The following is a 19251-nucleotide window of genomic DNA, read 5'->3' as shown; positions in this document are numbered from 1 at the left end:
TCTTTTCAGTAGCACATTCCTTGCTGTGTTATATCTTGTATAAGATAACTGGGGTTTTACCCTAATATTCATGGCTGGCTGAGGAGTTCTGGGAATTGAAGTCCACACATCTTCAGGTTGCCCAGGTTGAGAAACACTGCACTAACCACCACTCAATCACTGCAGGGCTGAGGGCAATTTAGAGTGAAATTTTGCCTGGAACAAGAGAAGGGAAAAAAAAGATCAAGCTCACTTTGCTATATTTCCCAAACATTCTTATATTGTTCATAACCACTCATTCTTAAAAAGTTTAATTTGAGCCTTAGAGGAGAGGTTTAATTAACTACAGAATTCTTCTTTTCCCCTCTGTTACTTTTGCCCATTCATTTATCCCATTCATTAACCAGTGGAACAGCTTGCCTTCAGATATTGTGGGCGCTCCATCAGTGGAGAGTTTTAAAAAGAGACTAGACAGTCACTTGTCTGAAATGGTATAGGTTCTCCTGCTCGAGCAGGGGAATGGACTAGAAGACCTCCAAGGTCCCTTCCTATTCTATTCTACTCTACTCTACTCTACTCTTGTTCAGTGTCTTTACATCCTAAAAAGTACAACGCCCAATCACCCCATTGATGTTCCCCTTAGTAGCCTGAGTAGTTACTTCTGGCTGATCTTGAGAGGCTATGTTATAAAGATGGGAAAGAGGCCACCCTCAAATGAACCACTCTAAAATGGACTGGTGCTGCATTGCTTTCTAGTTTTCAGTTATCTGCTATTTTTGAGTAGAAAGACGGGTTTGAACCGTCTGCTGTTGGCTTAGGGCATTGGGGACTGTAACATCAGAATTGAAAGAAAAAGTAAGTGGTGCAATAATAGACAGATTTGTGTTATTTGCTGCTTTTGAGTAGTACAATAGACAGGGTGAGCTATCCACTATTATTTTATTACACTGAGATTGCAGAATCAGAGTTGAGAGGTACAGTAGCTGCTTGCCACAGTTTCTGTTTCTCAAGTTCTCTTATCTCTATTTTCTATCCCCCTCCTTCGCTTGGGTTGGCACCTAGATAGCAGTGTCTATACTATTTGTAGCTCAGGACTTTTCTCATTTACCAGTGTTTCTTTTCAGAACTACAACAGGCTACCTCAGTTTTAGTAGATCAACAATGGATTTCCATTAGATGTCATTTTCTGGAAAATTCTTCTCACACATTACCATATCTCCACAAGTACACTGATCACTGAAGTATCTAAAAAAAAACAATCGTGAGTTATAGAATTGGAAATTTAGATAGCACAAGAACCAGGAGCGCAAGGCAATATTAGCTTAGAAGGAAAGTCTTAAGTTTTGGCTAGGTGGATACTTATATTCAATTCTCTTTATCTTGTCTAATATACTTTGCAAGATTATTACAGTATAAGGATATTTGTGCTGCTTTTAGGACAAGATACACTTTTGCCTGGATGAATAGGAAAAAACATTTAATATCCAGATCCATCCCTGAAAAACAAATCTTTTACGTTATTATCCCGTGCTACTTTGATCCAGCTATTGAAACTATATCACAAGATGTCAGTTTAGGGTTTTGAGAAACTCTATTGGTAGAAGAGTGATCAATTCTGATTGTGCACATTTGATAGTTTACTAAATGTTGTGTATGTGTATAATGTGTGGCTTTGTTGATTGTACCTTAGCCTTCTGTATTCTTTAGGGAAAGAAATACAATGAAGCTTGTAAAAAGGACTTTTATAAAAACATTTTGGTATCTCAAAATTCTGCACTGTTATTTGCACTATACTCAAAGGAAAGTATTTATTTGAAGTATTGTTGTTGTTGGTTTTCACTGTTTGTTTTTTCTCTATCTGGCCAGTTGCAAGCCTTTTGAGGAGCTCTAATGAAGGGCTATCTCTGTCTTCCAGCATAGATTTCATTTTATATATTTTACATGTAAGGCAGTGTTGAAGGAAGTCTTCATCAGGGTCCAGTCCAAGCCGGGAATAAACAACATGGCAATTGCTTTAGAAAGAAGGTTGTAGTTTATTGAAGAGGGGAGCCAGACAGAAAGATGGCTCTGGAAGAAAAGAAGAGAGTGAGCACATGTAGTAGGGAGTGGGTTTTTATACCCTCTTGGGCTTTTGTTTGGAGTTGTTTTAAGGCAGGACATAAAGCAGGACTTAAGTCATAAAACAGGACATGAGTCTTAAATGCGTGTATTAGTTAGAAGGAGAACAAAAGGAAATGAAAGATGTCAAACCACAAGTTCATTTGTCGGTCACACAAAAGTGTGAAGTTTGAAGCTCTGCTACAGCTAACCACATGTCTTTATGTCTCATTTGCAGCTAACCACAAGTTAGGTAGGAAGTTTAGACGCTGTAGGTAGGAAAATTCAGTTTAAGCAAGATATGTTAGCTAAGGAAAGGGGGCTGTATGCTGTAAGGGGGCTGTGATTCGAAGCATCCAATCCATGCTATCAGTTACATTTCCGTGTTTTGCTGTTTCTGACGAGAATATATAAACTTGTGTTTTTTTATATGAAGCTGTTCAGATGTGGCTACAAATATAGTACTCTGAATCTTTGCGCAAAATAAACCAACTTCTTTTGATTCCGTGGTCTGAGTCCTGTGATTTTCTGCAATAGTTTCCTGTTCCTGTTTGAGGCTTTGTATTTCCTGTGTCATGTACTTTGACCTTAGTCTGAGTGTGGCCCTTTGGCATCTGTGGGTTAATCCTATTATGTCCTGTCTTAGAGTTTGGGTGGGGTATATAGATTTTAGGTGTCTTTGTCTTCCTAAGCTTCTAGCTTCCTGGATCCAGCCTTTCTGAATGGATTATTACATCTGCATTTCTATAGAGCTGGTTTCTGCTTGGGGGAGGGAGACTTCAGGCTTTTAAGAAAACTGGGCATGCTTTTCTGCCTCTTTAAGATCCTTTGAGGAAATATAATATTCTGCCCTTTTAATATTTCCTTCTCTATGGGGGGGCTGACTTCCCACAGCAAGTTTGGGGCACAGGAGCAGAATATAGGCAAAAGTGTGGAATCTTTTAACTTACTAAATTTATTTTCAATAATGGAATTTGTCTATGGGAATATTTACCAAAGGGAATATCAGCATTCCCTTCTGCTCAAGTGTTTTAAATTAAAAGTTGCATGATCTGCTTTTTGGAGATCCAAAAATGGCATTAATAAACTGTAATACAGATATTATAAAACCCCAACAAATTGCCAAACTATCAGTTAAAACCTTCAAATGTAATCAGAGGGGAAAAGACATTGTCTGTGTGTTGTGAGTAAAATAGGCAGTTTCTAAATTTGCTAAATATGTTTACAAGCTTGCTTAGACAAAACTCTTGTCTGCAATCAGAGGGTAGTGGTCTACAATCTCACAGTGCAGGACCAAATCTTAATGATAGTTACAAATCCTGCTGAAAATACAGAAATTTTAAAGTAATATAATTTAGTCAGCCCATTATCTAATTACTGCTCTGGCTAATTTGTATGTAAGTCTTAAAGACTTTGTTCTACCAAGTAGCTGAGTGATGTAGTAGCAATCTTTAAGGCTATACTAATTTTCAAAATTGGAAAAGGAGTCCGGCAAGGCTGTATACTGTCACCCTGCCTGTTTAACTTATATGCAGAGCACATCATGAGAAAGGCAGGGCTAGATGAAACAAAAGTTGGAATTAAGATTGCAGGGAGAAATATCAACAACCTAAGATATGCAGATGATACCACTCTAATGGCAGAAAGTGAAGAGGAACTAAAGAGCCTCTTGATGCAGGTGAAGAAAGAGAGTGCAAAAGTTGGCTTGAAACTCAACATTAAGAAAACCAAAATCATGGCATCCGGCCCTCTCAATTCCTGGCAAATAGATGGGGAAGAAATGGAGGTAGTGACAGATTTTATTTTTCTGGGCTCCAAGATCACCTCAGATGGGGACTGCAGCCAAGAAATTAAAAGACGCTTGCTCCTGGGGAGGAAAGCTATGGCAAATCTAGACAGCATACTAAAAAGCAGAGACATCACCCTGCCAACAAAAGTGCGTATAGTCCAGGCCATGGTTTTCCCAGTTGCAATGTATGGCTGTGAAAGTTGGACCATAAGAAAGGCTGAGCGCCAAAGAATTGAGGCCTTTGAACTATGGTGCTGGAGAAGACTCCTGCGAGTCCCCTGGACTGCAAGGCATTCAAACCGGTCAGTCCTAGAAGAGATCAACCCCAACTGCTCTTTAGAAGGCCACAGCCTGAAGTTGAAACTCAAATACTTTGGCCACCTAATGAGAAGGAAGGACTCATTGGAGAAGGGCCTAATGCTGGGAAAGATTGAGGGCAATAGAAGAATGGGACGACAGAGAATGAGATGGCCGGATGGAGTCACTGAAGCAGTAGGTGTGAACTTAAATGGACTCCAGAAGATGGTAGAGGACAGGAAGACCTGGAGGAACGTTGTCCATGGGGTCACGATAGGTCGGACACGACTTCGCAATTAACAACAATTTTAATGGTTGCTGGTACTTTAAGGAATTAGATATTTTTAAAATGTTCAGAAACTTATTTCATGCCTATTTATCTAAATTGAATGGGGAAGTTATAGCCGGCCAGGTAAAATGCTAAACTACAACTCCCATTAACTCCAGCTCTCTTGGCCAGTAGAAAAGAATGCTGGGAGTTGTAGTTTAGCTGTATCTTGGAGCTATTGGAAGATTGTAGGTACCCATTTCTGCTGAATCTAGATACATAATTGTTTTTTTAGTTTTAATTCTGCATCAAGTTCTCCATTTTTCCTACCATCATCATACATGTCTTGGGAGGTTAAGACCAATTCATATATTAAAGTTAACTTGTGGTTTTTTTTGAGGTTTTAAAAAAATCCTGCCCGTAATATTAGACATTTTTGAAAAATTAAAAGGAGAGTGCTTAAATACTTTGATGGCTTTCTTTTGCAACAGATTGCAGCTGGGAAATTCCTTCCTTCCTGTGGGTTGTACCAATCAATTAAATGAGTTGGTTCAATTTTGTTGCATTTTCTTTTCTTTCACTTATTGTTGTAGGTTATTGTAATGCATTGCTTTTCTTTTCCTTCTTTCTCACTTTGCAACTAGCTTTTAATACTTAAAAAAAAAAAAGCCAGCCTGTCTGCCTCTGACATGCTTGGGTCTGCATAGCTGCATCTGCTAGACAGTATGTGTGAGCAACAAATGTGTGGATCTCTAGCAGAATAGCGTGCGGTGGTGGTGCTGCTGCTGCTGCTGCTGCAAAGCAGGGAGAACGCTTCTCGCTCCAGGCTTGCAGTGACTGAAAGCTGTTACCAGCCTTCAGATGGTATGTGCAGAGGGAGCTGATTGACCCTTGTCTGGGGCCCCGGAGACTTAAGCTCTCGGTTGCAACAACAACCAACCAAAAATTCCCCCCTTCTGCATGAATGGGACACACCCATCGACGGCACCACCGGCACAAAGACCTCGAGGACTGTGAGAGCCCAGAGAGGTGGTGCGCTCTGGAGCGGGGGAGGCGTAGCAGGGATGGGGAGCTTTGGAAATCGCGAATGGCTGCTGCTGCAGCAGCTGCTGCAAAGGCAAGATGACTTAATTCCCTCAATCTGCCCCCATTGCTTTCTTAGTTCATTTTCATGGCGACTTCGGGTCTTTCCCCCCTCCCCCTCCCTGCCTTTTAGGCTTCTTTCCTTCACCTCGACGATCTCTCTCTCCCCCAACGTGTGGTGAGGGAGAGTGCAAAGATTAATAATACAGGCAGAAAAGATATTAAGGCCTCCTCGGCTGCTAATTACAATCACGCCACGTATGGCATCTGTTTATCACCTGCTTCTGAGTGGCCCTGGAAGTCTCTGCTTCATGGTTGAGGAGACTAACAAATGGCTAAGGAATAGGAATATTTTAACTCTTTTTCCTCTCACTTTCTCTCCCATCAGAGCACCGATATTGCCAGGGGCTTTGAAAGAGGATTGGAGCCAGAAAAAATCATCGGAGCCACAGACTCCTGCGGAGATTTAATGTTCCTAATGAAATGGTGAGTGTGCTTTATTCTTAATTTTTTAAAAAAATTTTTTTAAAAAAATCCTTGTCCGATAACTGCATTTTTCCTCCTTTGTGAAATAACCCAATAAATTAACCCTCTTGCGTGAGGCACCATGGTTTAATGGCTCAATGGCAGTTTGTTGGCTGGGCTTTGTTCTCCCTGGAGTGGCTGTTAAGCTTCTGCTTTATAAATGCAGTCCACCCTGAGCTTACAGTCGTATGGATTTTGCTTAAAGGAAGGCAAATTTACTGTCTCCCTCCTTGTCCCCCAAAGTAGAGAGAGCACAGGAAATCCTTCTGGAAAGGTTTTGACTTGCCTCTTGTTTTTGTTCCTGGGCTTATCTCGGCGGGAAACCTCTCTGCAGACAGACAGGCAGGCAGCAGAGAGAGAGAGAGAGAGAGTTGGCTCGGCTGCCTATGCAGCAACTGCCCCTCCCCCAGCAGAAACCGAGACAAAGAGCAGAGCCTGGTTTATCAGCCAGACAGAGGTTATAGCATTGCTGCCTTTAAGAAAATTGCCTTTCCCCCCCTCCACATCTTCCTCATCCCCGACTCCATCAAGATTCCATCTTAGAAGAGCAGGTCTTCCCCCACCACAAGGCACTGGAGAAAATAAGCCCTTGTCCTCCTTTCCTGTCTCTAAAGCTGGCTGGGCTGAGATGGATGGGGCTGCTGCTCCTTGCAAGATAGAGTGGGGGCGGGGATCCAGCTGCTGGCCACTCTTTAGAAAAGGAGGGGGGAGGGAAGGAAGAAGAGCAAAGACTAAAGGGCTTGGTAGTTTTCCACCATCGTGTTTTCTTTGTTATGCGACCAAACGCTGGGGGCTGTGAGTGAATGCAAACAGGTTACCGAATTATCCTCTAATGGTCACAATTCCTGAAATGGGCACTCCTGTTACATCACCTGAATTGCAGTTATAATTGAGTAGTGATTGTATACTTTGAGGCCCTAATTTTCAATTCCCATACTATTGATCAAAGTAAGATCTAAAATGCTTACTGTTTGAATGTCTGTAAATGTCTAGGGTTATTGCTGTCAGCTGATCTGAATTCTGAAGGACAAGAAATGTATTCATAAAGCTAATAGAGTAATATTTTAGACAGTATCCTGAATATGTAAAGCTGTTTGCTGTACTTACTGTATATAAGAATTACAGTAATTACTATAGAAAAGTTTTCACATTCTAGTGAGTTAGATTGCTTTTACTGATTTATAAAAGAACTGAATTTAAAAGAATGAGATGTGGCTCAGGTTTAGATTCAAACCTAGGGTTTATAGGCCAGGATCAAATCATCCCTTAGAGTGCATTTGCACTCAGACCAGTAAATTAGCTAGTTCAAAAGAGTCTAATCTCCTAAACAGTGGAATTAATATCTAATACATGATATTCTTAGAACAGATTGCAAAGTTTAGCTATACTAATTGTAATTAATTCTGTCCTGTGCATTAGATTATTTTTTTAATCTTACTTTTGAAATTGATGTGCTCTATGTTTATTAGTAATACATATTAGCTACGTTGGCTCTTTAACTCAGTTATTGAATTAAGGTTGCAGTCCTATTACATTTGCTCTAGAGAAAGCCCAGTGAAAATCAGATTTTCTAATGAGAATGTTATCAGAAAGCAATTATTTGCAAATTTAATAAGCAGTATTAAATTAGCTGTAAGAAAAGCTATATTTTCAGCTCTGTTGGAATATGAAATACTGTACTTACTGCTTTTTTAAAAAAACAGCAAAGAACAATGGTAAAATCTTGGCTTAAACGTATTTGTATTGATTGCCATTGAGCACTATTAGTCTTAGTTACTGATGATGATTGTAAAAGCTTTTCCATTACAGGTTATAAGTACTAATGTTGGAGAACATATTTAAAAGAAAAATCATCCTCTAATTTCTTTTAACAGAATTGCTGGCATAGTTATGGGGCATCTTGTTAGACAAGAATTCTTGTCTCAGAATGTGTGTTTGTCATTTGTGCCCATTTAATTAAATGGGTATAGATTAATTTTAACGAAATCTTCAGTTGAGTGCCATTAATTAAAAGTTTACTGCCTTAATCAGTACTACTATTCCTTGAATGGTAGTTAGTTAAGCAGGTAGGGAAGCTGTGGGTGGAACTGAACAACAAACAAAACTAATAAACCAACTGATGCTTTTCCCATTAGAATTCCTCATCCAGGTGTCACCCAGATATTCCCTACAGTAGCATATTGGCAGGGATTGTGGAAGTTATAGTTGAGGGCAGATGGAAGGGACCCAGTCTGTATTATGAATTTATTCCATGCCATCAACTTCTGTAGTGACTTTTTCTGACACATAAAATTGGTATAAGTTTCTTCAAAGTTCTTAAATAAATAAAAAAAAACAAACCATAGAAAATGTGTTTAGATGGTCCTTCAGGAGACATTTTTGTGCTTTTCTTTTTTATGTGCCATTAGTTAACACCATGGACTACCTTATTTGCTATTGCCTATTCCTGTTCCTCAAGGCAACCTTGTATTTTACTTTTCTGTTTGGTTTGCTTAATGTTTTTGAAAGTTAATTTATCTGTAGAACTTTTTCATCTTATATGACTTCATATTAAGATTTTAAAATAGAAACTAAGTCTTTAAAATATCTGTAGAGACTTTGCATAAAGGCACAGTCCAAAGCCATATGATTTATCAAGAAAATGAAATTTGGATATCTGCGGGAATGCCCTGGGGAATGGGCTGCATTGTAAACATTTAGTGTACTTTTCTGTCCTTGAATATCTTTATGGTATCTCTTCCTGAAACTGGGCAAAATTGAATAAAAGATTCCAAAGATGGGTGCCTCTTTAAGATAATGCCTCTGGAAAATGGGTATGCCTTTCAAAAAGAGGCTTGCTGTCTTCAGCTCATTTGCACTAAAAATGTGCCATTAAAACTTTCAGTTTAGTTAATCAGAGGCATAATGTTAGTGAACATATTTTTTAAAGATAGATTTTGACAGATTGATTTTATTTTGGCATCTTACTTGAAAATAGAAAGCTCCTGTAAACAGTTAAAGAGGAGGTATCTCCCTTTGTTTCTCTATAGCAATATAGATCAGGGTTAGGCCACCTTGGCTCTTTTATGACTCGTGGACTTCGACTCCCAGAATTCCTGAACCAGCATGGCTCAGCTTGGAAACCTCTCCCTTTCCCCTCAGCATGGCTGGCTCAGGAATTCTGGGAGTTGAAGTCCACGAGTCATAAAAGAGCCAAGGTTGCCTACCCTGATATAGAGGATGCAATGAGATTTCTTTTTGAATATTAATAGCAATTACAAAACCAGCAAACTTTCTGCAGCATTAGGTTCATCGGTTTCAAAGGATTGGATTCACTGGACCAGCAGTGTCCTCTAGTTAGCAACTAGGACAAAAGAAACTGCTGGCAGTATCTGTCCATAAATGAATTGTCCAGAAGGAGCAGTTGCTGATTAAAGCAGGAGCATATTCACATTGAAACATACAAATTATATGATACGCAGTAAGTGTAACTAAAATTCATAAAATCAATGGGTATCAAAAACTTTGCAATACCTGCCTCCCATCATAATCCCACGTTAATTGGCAGTTCAGATACCTGTTTCCTGGTGTCTGCTGTTGGTGCTGTTTCCATTATAAAATAGGTACCTAAACCCTTGTTTATTTTTATTGTACCTCCTTTGGGATGGAATGTTTTTGCTTAACCAGTTAGTGACCAGTGCTCCTTTTGTTGCTTGTTTCTCTTTAGGAAAGACACAGATGAGGCTGATCTGGTTCTAGCAAAAGAAGCCAATGTGAAGTGCCCTCAAATTGTGATAGCATTTTATGAAGAGAGACTGACCTGGCATGCGTACCCCGAAGATGCTGAAAACAAAGAACGGGAAGCAGTGAAAAGCTAAAGTGGCTGGGGTTCTCTGTCCATCCAGAATTGTACATATCCGCCATCCCTTTCCCTCTGCCCAAATGCATCCATGGAAATGTGCTTATTACTGTGCTCGACAGGAGAAGTGTTGATATTGGTTGGTTTAGTCATAACATAAATGGTGTGAGTCACGTTTGGTTTCCCTCCAGGAGATTGACATGCCGTGTGTGTTCTTCTATCACCTCATCATAAATAACAATAATGGTTTTTGTTTTTAAAGCTCCCTCGGAGCTTCCAGCCTTTTCTTCTTGCCTGGCTATTTAGTTCTGCATCATCATGTTCTATGTAGAGAATTGTTAACCATCATTGTTACTGATTTAAAAATGGCAGGAGCTCCCTGAATTCAGGACAGACCCAAATTTATTTCAAAATTGCTAACATGTTGCTTGAATTGCATTCAAAGATGCTAGGTAGCCATTTTCATCCTAATTTTCTAACTTCAGCTCAAAACAGTTACCTTTTGGAGAACAAATAGAAATTAGTTGGCAAGGATAGCATCTTTTGAACCTGTCCCTTCTCATTTTACTCCTCTTGTTCCTTCCCATGTCTCTTACCTTATTACTGGTGCTACTTGCATGACATGTTTAGTTAGATTATAAGGGTATCTAATTAATCATGTTGTGTGTACTCCAAAAATTGAGTTAGTTGACCTATAACTTAGCATGGCAACAAATTCTCCTCCCCCCCCACTTGCTAGAGAATTCACTCCCTCTTTTAACAACTGTGATCAACATGTACCCCTAGAGAAGCCCTATAAAAATAGAGCTTCTGTGGGCCTTCCATTTCTATAGTCATTTTGATTTTTCATTCATTGCACTCCAGGTGTATGTCTGAAAAGTGAGCAGATACAGTTGGGATGTATAACTCCATGAATCTGCAGTGACACCAACCTTAATTGCATTGTGGCAACTCGATTTACTTTCCCAGGGAATGGAGGGTACAGCATGAAGTAAGAAAGAAAGTGATGCCTCCTGTGAGGACTAAATACAGTGTCACTGAATGATCATCTCTGTCATTTGGGATCATGTGCCCTGAGTGTGCCAGTGTGAATTAACTGGCTTAAAGAGAACTGGATCATTCATGTTGCACAAATAGGGCCTTTGTGTTATGTAGGTAAGTGGATCAGCCAAACATAGTGTCATACTTGGAAACTTAATTCCTTTTTCTTTTTTTAAAAAAAATCCAAACTCTGGTTCCAAAATTCTAATTCGATTTGTTTCTGAGATCTTAGTTGTTTCTTTAAAGACTTCCCCACCATATCCTCTGCTTTTGCATTCTAGTATGTCAATCTGTTATTTTCTGAATAAGTATTCAGGTATATCTTCAGAGAAAATTACCAGATGAGCATAGTTATCTCTGGCTGCATGGCAAGAACCGCTCAGAAAATGCAAAAGTCCCAGACTGGCATTTTTATTCTGAACAATTGACAGTTAAAATACATAGTGAAGTGAATTCCACAGATAAAACACATTTATTAGCAATTTAGCTAGAAATACCATGTTACAGAATATAAGGACGTCTTGGATTGCAAATCCAATTGTGCTTCATCACTGACTATCCTGGATGGGAAGTGGAGTTCAAGAACAGCTGGAGGGTCACACATTGCCCATCCCTGGTTTGGGATGTTGATCCTTACAAATGCTATTTCAGCAGTGGCTTTCCATCTTATTCTTCGGCTTCAGGACAGGGTAATGGGATTTCATTTTCAAGTTCCACTGCTGCAGACTCACTTGGCTGCATCAGTTTTGAAAAGTGCCAGTCTCTTACTGCAGTATCTGAATTTTTGGATACCCCCTAATAGAAGAGTCCTCCGTACTAGTAAGATTTGATAGGAGCTTGAATCATTACTGAAATATGGTGCAGGCTACTTTAAAATGGACCTTGGTCCTTAACATTTATTTCAGAATCTGAATTCATGCTCTTTGGTCTCTGCTACCTTAGCAGTACTCATGCTGTTTTGTTTTGTTTTTATAGTGAGAAGAGATGTGCTACCCATGCTTGATCAGAAAATCCCACCACTACTTACTTCATTTCTGCATTGTTGAATTTCTTTCCTTTTGTTTAGCAAGCAGATGAAGTAGGTTGCCATCCTTCCATTTATGTATTCTGTATCCTGCTAATAATCTGTCAGGAATTGCAACAGGGCATGGTATGATGTAGTATGACATGGATTACATCTGTGACACAATTAATGATTCATATGTCATTAAGCCCCATATCTTGCTAAATGCCTAGCATCAGAGAAGTGTGGGCATTTTTGTTTTGGTGGATTTCCTTTGATTAAATTGATAGGTGTACTTATGTCAACCACATCAAGATAAAACATTTATGAAACATGTATTCTAATTTGTTTGACTCATGATATCATTCCACGTATGTAGTTTAAGAACCTATTTTGCAACCAGTCCATCTTTCAGTGGTTTTGAGGCAGGTTTGCCTCTAAGATATGCAGCCTCTATGGCTTTGCTTAGCGTATTCTGTGGAACTGAATACTGTTTGCTTCCTTAATGGGGATGGGTGACACTTTTAAAATTTTAATTTGAAGGGGATCTTGTTGAAAGAAATGCACTGCTGCAAAAAAAACATAAATTAATAGAAATATTTCTTTTTTACACTCCTTATTTGGTACAGTCATTTTCAACAATGTTAAACAAGAGATAAGTGAAAGTTCAGACTATAGATCGGACATTAGCATTGCATTTCTGATTCCATTTGAAAGCTTCATACATAGACAGAAACATAGCTGCGTTTGGCTAATGGCCAGCTATTGCTCTTGAATCCCACTGAACTTAATTTTTTACTGCATTAGTTCTTCAGTGTGGGGGTATTTTCATTCATCTGAATCACATGAGCTGGAAGAGGACAGCAGTTGCAAAACAGGATTTGGGAAGCTGTATGGATTTAACAGTTTGTTTGCATGTGATTTGTACCACTTACACATTGAATAAATAATTACTTGAGGTTTGTTTTTTTTTTTAGTCAGCCTCAGGTTCTGATTTTTGCATGTGACTCTCAAATGAGAAAAATATCCCTTTCATCCATTATACTTCACAGAATACTAGTTATCTTGCCCCACTCCCTTGGAATTCTCTAATTTCTGTATGACAGCTGAGGAGGTCAAATTATTATGTATTGTATGACTACTATCAAGGATAAAAGCAGTAGAGATGACAATTTATTAATAGCCATCTGTCTAAAATGAAGCAAAACATAAAAGCACCTGGATGCTCCACATCTTCCTAAAAGGAAGACTTCTGAATTCTAACTCCTTCAAGAAAAGAACAGAGAAAAATAAATACAATATTCAGTTTTGTGCAGCTTACTACCTACCTACCTACCTACAAATTGCTAACTCTAGCAGAAAGCAGTTCTGGAGGTTTTCCCTATTGCACATACATGTGCTTTTGTGAAACATACATTGACCAGAACCCACTCCCCAACAAGGACAAGACCAGGACAAAAAATAAATTGAATAATTAATGATTAAAAATAATTGCCTATAAAACAAGGTACCCATTTCTAAAATTAAATGATTTCTGTGTAATACAAGTCCACCATTCTACAAACGAGGATATATGCATTCATGAGACCATTTTCTTCCAGAAAATCACAAAAATAGTGGCAATGGAGTAAAGGGAAATTAACACTAGAAAGAACAATGGTAAACCAAACTGGGTGGGGATGGAAGAATGGAACGGAAGAATAGAGGAGTATCTGAAAGGAGTCAGAGGAGGGACAAACCACCGCCATTCCCTGTCATAAGAGTGGGGATTGTAGAAAAATACATGTGAAGTTCAGGGATAAAGATGGTATTTTTAGAGCCCTCCCCCCCAAAAGAAAATATGTATTGGCAATAATTTAAGCTTTTAAGTAACATCTTTCTGGGAGAATTAAAAAACGCTTGGCTAAATACAGTATTTGCCCTTGATGTCCTATTAGGACTATTAGCTCAGGTGGGAAGCTTACTCTTTTAGCTTAGGGGGGAAAATGGTGTCATCAGCTATCTGGTAGGAGATGGATTAGTAGGTGTGATGAGGAACATGTATTAGAATGGATCTTCAAGTTTGGCCCTTTTATGACTTGACTTCAACTCCCAGTTGTATTAGAACCAGAAAAAAAAAAAGCCCAGACATCTGAAGAGTCTGCTGAGAGCAAGAGTCACATATAGGTAATCCTTGTCTTATGACATTACAACAGACTGCCCAGGGTACTTTTCAGACACTTGGCAACTGACCTGTGTTTATGATTGCAGTCTTGCAGTTACATAGTTGCATTTACTTCAGATTTTTGGCCCATAGCAATCAGTTGGTTTGTTCAAAGACCACTGCATAAAATTGGGTCAGTCACATGGGTGGCATGCTTTACAACCATCCTGACTTAACTGTAATGGGCAGACTCCATTAAGTTGAGGACTACCTGTATTTGCCTCAGAGCCCTGTCTCCCCTTTAAAGGCTATATGTCTTTAATGGTTTCTTCTCAAGCACTGGCCAATGCTCACTCGTGATTTAATAGCATCACATAACAAATTTCAGCCATCATTGAGGCGCTATAATTTGTCCTCATTATTGTTACATTGACACAATGATGCTCTAAATCACTCCTGGGGATTTCACCCATGCCTCAGTATGTATCTGCATTGTCTGTATTTTGTGGAAGTGGGCAAAGTGGTAGAAGGAGTGTTGAATCTGGAGCAAGTGCTGTGGATGATTGATAGTCTGCCATTCCTTTCTGTGCTGCAATCCTGTAAAGTCAAGTCTAAGATGGAGAAGGTCTCTGCTGTTACTAGATTATTAGCTTTCCAGTTTGTGTCTTTTCAGGTATTTTGGCTGGCATTGCCTCTCACCAGCTAAATTCATTGGGCAAACCAGAATCAAGTTGAATTGCAGGCTAAATAAGAGACATTTCCCAAAGTGTTGAGGAACCAACTCTGATAACCTTTAGGTATTAAAATCCTGCTACCTTGCTGATTTTACCCTTACTTTATTCTCAAATGTATTGGAGAGAAAGCTTAAGACAGCCTTGAAGTGCACCTTTTTTTCCCTACTCCTGTATGTACCAGCCTAAAAGCTACCTTCTTCACCAACAGCTGCTAATAGAAATTTTTACATGGAGTTAACAAGGAAGACTTCTGTGATTACAAGATTACTTGTGTGCCAGGCTAAAAAGAAAAAGGCATTTTAGGAAATTGATAGTGACAATGCTGTTACTAGTAAAAAAAATAAAAGAAAAAAAATTGGCATTTCTCTTTCTCTGGAAGTATTTGCTAGGATTTTGAGATGGACTAGTGCATGTGTGTTTTAAATGCCTACTCTTGTACGGCTTGTTCAATGCATGAATGTGACTGATTTGTTGCCATGTGGGGAGAATTATTAGAATAACTAGCATACAATCTTGGCCTTCTTCCACCCTCAACTACATAATTTAAAATTTTATTTTGGATGCACCATTAATATAAAGTAGCATACACACAGGACCTTTCATCATTTGTCAAATTTAATGAACATCAGAAGGTTCTTTGTCAAACAAATGAAGCAAAAATAGGGCAACTTGACACTTGAAGAATTGCTTTAGCAACTGCAGCTGAAATGCTAAAATGCTAGTTTTCTCTACTGGCAAAACTGTAAGTATAGCAACAGCTGTCCCACAGTGTGACCTCTGTAATATGGTGTAACCCAGGCATGTCAAACTTGTGGTGTCACGTGACGTCGCGCAACGTATCATGACTTTTTCCCCATTGCCGGCAATGGGGTGGGCTCAGTTTCAGTATGATACATCCCCGGCAGTTTGACATGCCTGGTGTAACCCTATTCAAAGGCTCTTCTTTTAAGTCAAGAGTTGTTTTTTCTAAACTATCAACAGATTTTTTTTTTAAAGGAAAAAATGTTTCACCCTTTAGCTGAAGATCCTGTTAAGTTCGCCTTTCTTAGTATAGTATAGAACAGTGTTTCTCAACCTTGACAATTTTAAGGCATGTGGACTTCAACTCCCAAAATTCCACAGCCAGCATGGCTGGCTGTGGAATTCTGGGAGTTGAAGTCCACATGCCTTAAAATTGCCAAGGTTGAGAAACACTGGTATAGAACTAGCCAGCTGATTCTAAATTTCCAGGATTTCTAAGCCATTCATGCTGCATTTAGGTGACTTCTAAACTGATCCCACCGCCTCATTTTTTTTTTTTTTTTTTTTTTTGGCTCCTGGTCTAAATGTTTCAATGGCAAAAAAAAAAAAAGAAAAAAAACTTTTTGGTGTCAGCTTTTTCGCGTCTTCTTGTGTTTGAAAGTTGTGGGGATGGGGTATATATGTGTATGATACATCGGGAGGTTTGAATCTTGGCTTTCTATGTGTCTGTTTAAATATTGCATATTTTAAACTGACTACTATTATGAATTTATCAGCATTTAAGTTTATGGTAAAGGCAATTATGTAGATGCAGTTTTCTGATGCAACACTTTCTTAAGAGGCTGTCAAACATAAATTGTTATCCTCGGTCACCTAAGCATGGATTAAAATACAAAGAGAATTAATTTTGTGGTAATTAAACTCATTAATTTTTGATTAACAATTTAATTTTTACCCAGGTGGCATTTAAATCTTCTCGGCTGTATGGGCTCTAATGAATTTTGTCTCCTCCCACCAGCAGGAAGAGGAAGAGGAGAGTGATCAGCCAGCCAGCACAATTTGAATTGTCTCAGAACCTCTGTACCACTGCTGCCTTTCCTTTGTTTCACGTGACCGACTATCTATAATTTTTACCAGTTTATGCCATTCAATTTGGTATTTAGCCATATGACAAAAATTGGTCATGGCCCTTTTTCTTTCTGTCTCTCTGTCTCTCCATCTCTTTCTTGCTCGCTTTTCTTTCTTTCCATTGGGAACAACTTCTCTGCAAGTTTTCAAGTGGACAAGGGACCTCTGAGATAATACCTCACTCCACTGCCTCAAAAGCAAACAGTCAAATTTCTTTCCTTCTGAAAAATGAAAAGAGAGTTGACTTAAGGAATTGCTCTGCTTTTGATTGAGCTTTTTTGACTGCCTGGATCCAACTGTGTCTCTGACAGATAAGACTGCATGAATTCTTCACTCTGGGTCGATGCCACAATTCTTTGTGCAACACTTTGAATCATTTGCAAAAGTATGTCAAGTTGCAGCTTTTGCTTGCAACAAAGAGTTTGGAAGATTCATGAACATCTGTTTGGATCCAGGTGAAAACACAAGCCCAATCATGTGCACAGAATGTGTGAAAAGGCCTTGGAGGTTTAATGCCCCTGGTGCTGGTTACAGAAATGAATCCCTATGATCAGTATTAGACTCCTGATGAAAAAAGAGAAAGATGGTGTGTTAACTCTTTCCCTCCCAGCCCAGCAATATGCTGCCCTCCACAACAGAATGTCGAACTTTTGGCTAATGGTGTCTCTGTGCATGTGTGTTAGACCTCTTTGGGGGTAACATTTTAGCCAAGCCTTTTGATTCTAAACTAAAGTAGGTTATGCTGGTTTTTTAAAGTGTGAAAATAATTTTTAAAATGAGCTCTTTGTTGTACAACCTGACATGTTACAAATAACCCTCTGCCCCATGTTCCTCATCTCTACTCTTTCATATTTCTTGTATCGGTTCTAATAAATGGTTACTTTTCAGTACAGGCTATTGTCTTTTATTCACTCTTTCCCTTTTTATACCCCTCAATATTATCTGAATATGGTTATATTTCACATGCTTTGTTGCTGTTTAGATATGGAAAGTAGTCAAGGTCCCAGAGAATTTGACCAATTGATAAAGCATAGCAGTAGAATTACGAAAATTTAGCTGTTGGCTTGTGGAGTTTGCAATTGCCATCGTATAACTGCCAGTGACCTTTAGCTTTTCTGGAACTGAAACAGTTTAATTCCATTGTTCCTTATTTTTTAATTGTCCCTTTCCTTCTGTGATTGCCTTTCTCAACCAAGTGCTCTCCAGATATTCTGGCCTCTTAACATCCATCGAAAGCCACTTTCTGTCATGCTGGCTGAGAATAACTGATAGATTTGCAGGTCAATAGCATAGCATTGGTAGCTTTTAGCTAATAGCATCTGAGGAGAATAGCTAACGATTGCAGTTCTGTGGAAGCAGTTTTCTGAGTGGACTGCCTTACTGCCATTTTAGAGTCATCCTTTTCTGATTGTTGGGTACTAACAAGATAAATATATAACCTTCGAATGAAATAGATCTTGAAACACCAATTTGTGTATGTCTGGCTGAGAGTCAGGGAAATTCTGAGCTTGGCTTCGCTTTCTTGCACCAAGAATTCTTGAACAGAATTCTTCTGTTCAAGTGTTCTTCGTCCTTCCTCTGCAGTAGTTCCTGTGAGTGCAGCATCCAAAGGTGGGAACAGATTGCAAATTTTTTAATATTGAAGGAAAAAAAGCCTATGAAAAAGCAAAGAGAGAGTACACTCAAACCAAAGTAGCAGCTTTGCTACCCCTGTACTTAACATAGCACGTGCTAGATTGAGAGGTCCTTGTTGCTCTCTCAGCTTGGTTTTTAGATTTTTCATTACCTAAACTTGGTTACATCATTGGTGCAGTTGGTACATGCTAGATTGGTCACAATTCCTTCTCTGTGTAGTTAGGAATTCTCTTCAGGGAAGAAAAATTGCATGGATTTCCCCCATAGAGTCATGGAAGAGAAAAAAGCTGCTTCCTTATGTTGAAGGAAAAGTCTTCATCATGGTTCAGTCCAAGCCAGGAATAAACAACATGGCGACTGCTTTAGAAAAAAGGTTACAATTTATTGAAGAGGAGAGCCAGACAGGAAGAAGGGTCTGGAAGAAAAAGAGAGCACATGTAGGAAGTGTGTTTTTATACCCTCTGGGGCTCTTGAGGTTGTTTCCTGTTCGTGTTTGAGGCTTTGTATTTCCTGTGTCATGTATTTTGACCTGAGTCTGGGTGTGCCCTTTGGCATCTGTGAGATAATCATGTTATGTCCTGTCTTAGAGTTTGGGTGGGGTATGTGGATTTTAGGTGTCTTTGTCTTCCTAAGCTTCTAGCTGGGGGCCTCCAACCTTCCTGGATTATTTACATCTGCATTTATTTACATCTGCATTTCTACAGAGCTGGTTTCTGCTTGGGGGAGGGAGACTTGGGGCTATTAAGAAAAACTGGGCATGCTTTTCTGCCTCTTTAATATTTTCTTCTCAAGGGGGCTGACTTCCCACAAATCCCCCCTTTGTGCCATAATAGTGTGGGTGACACACTTTTACTGGCACAAGATTAAGATTGATCTGATTAGGTAGACTTGGTAAACAAGCTTTAAACTGTTAATGTAAAAAAAAGAGAGGCACTAATAGAATTCAACCA

General features: G+C 39.1%; 1 protein-coding gene across 5 annotated transcripts in view; it reads left to right on the top strand.

Moving 5' to 3' along the window:
- The window catches only part of CBX5 (chromobox 5), a 44290-nt gene extending 26737 nt beyond the window's left edge, over positions 1-17553 (top strand). For 2 of the 5 annotated variants that reach the window (XR_005555111.1, XR_005555110.1), the window contains exons 4-6: positions 5902-5999; positions 9745-15850; positions 15980-17553. Coding sequence is in view for 1 of the 5 variants with exons in the window: in XM_039330544.1 (XP_039186478.1) it covers positions 5902-5999; positions 9745-9895 (249 nt within the window). In the remaining 4 variants the exon portion in view is untranslated. The remainder of the gene's footprint in view (positions 1-5901; positions 6000-9744; positions 15851-15979) is intronic. The other 3 variants (XR_005555113.1, XR_005555112.1, XM_039330544.1) reach the window with 3 other exon arrangements.
- The last annotated feature ends 1698 nt before the right edge of the window (positions 17554-19251 follow it).

Source organism: Crotalus tigris, unplaced genomic scaffold (genome assembly GCF_016545835.1).
Source record: "Crotalus tigris isolate CLP2741 ecotype Arizona unplaced genomic scaffold, ASM1654583v1 scf7180000024429.2167931701:2281839, whole genome shotgun sequence".
NCBI lineage: Eukaryota > Metazoa > Chordata > Lepidosauria > Squamata > Viperidae > Crotalus > Crotalus tigris.
Note: the sequence above shows the minus strand (reverse complement) of the source record. Positions and strands in the feature narration are given on the sequence as shown.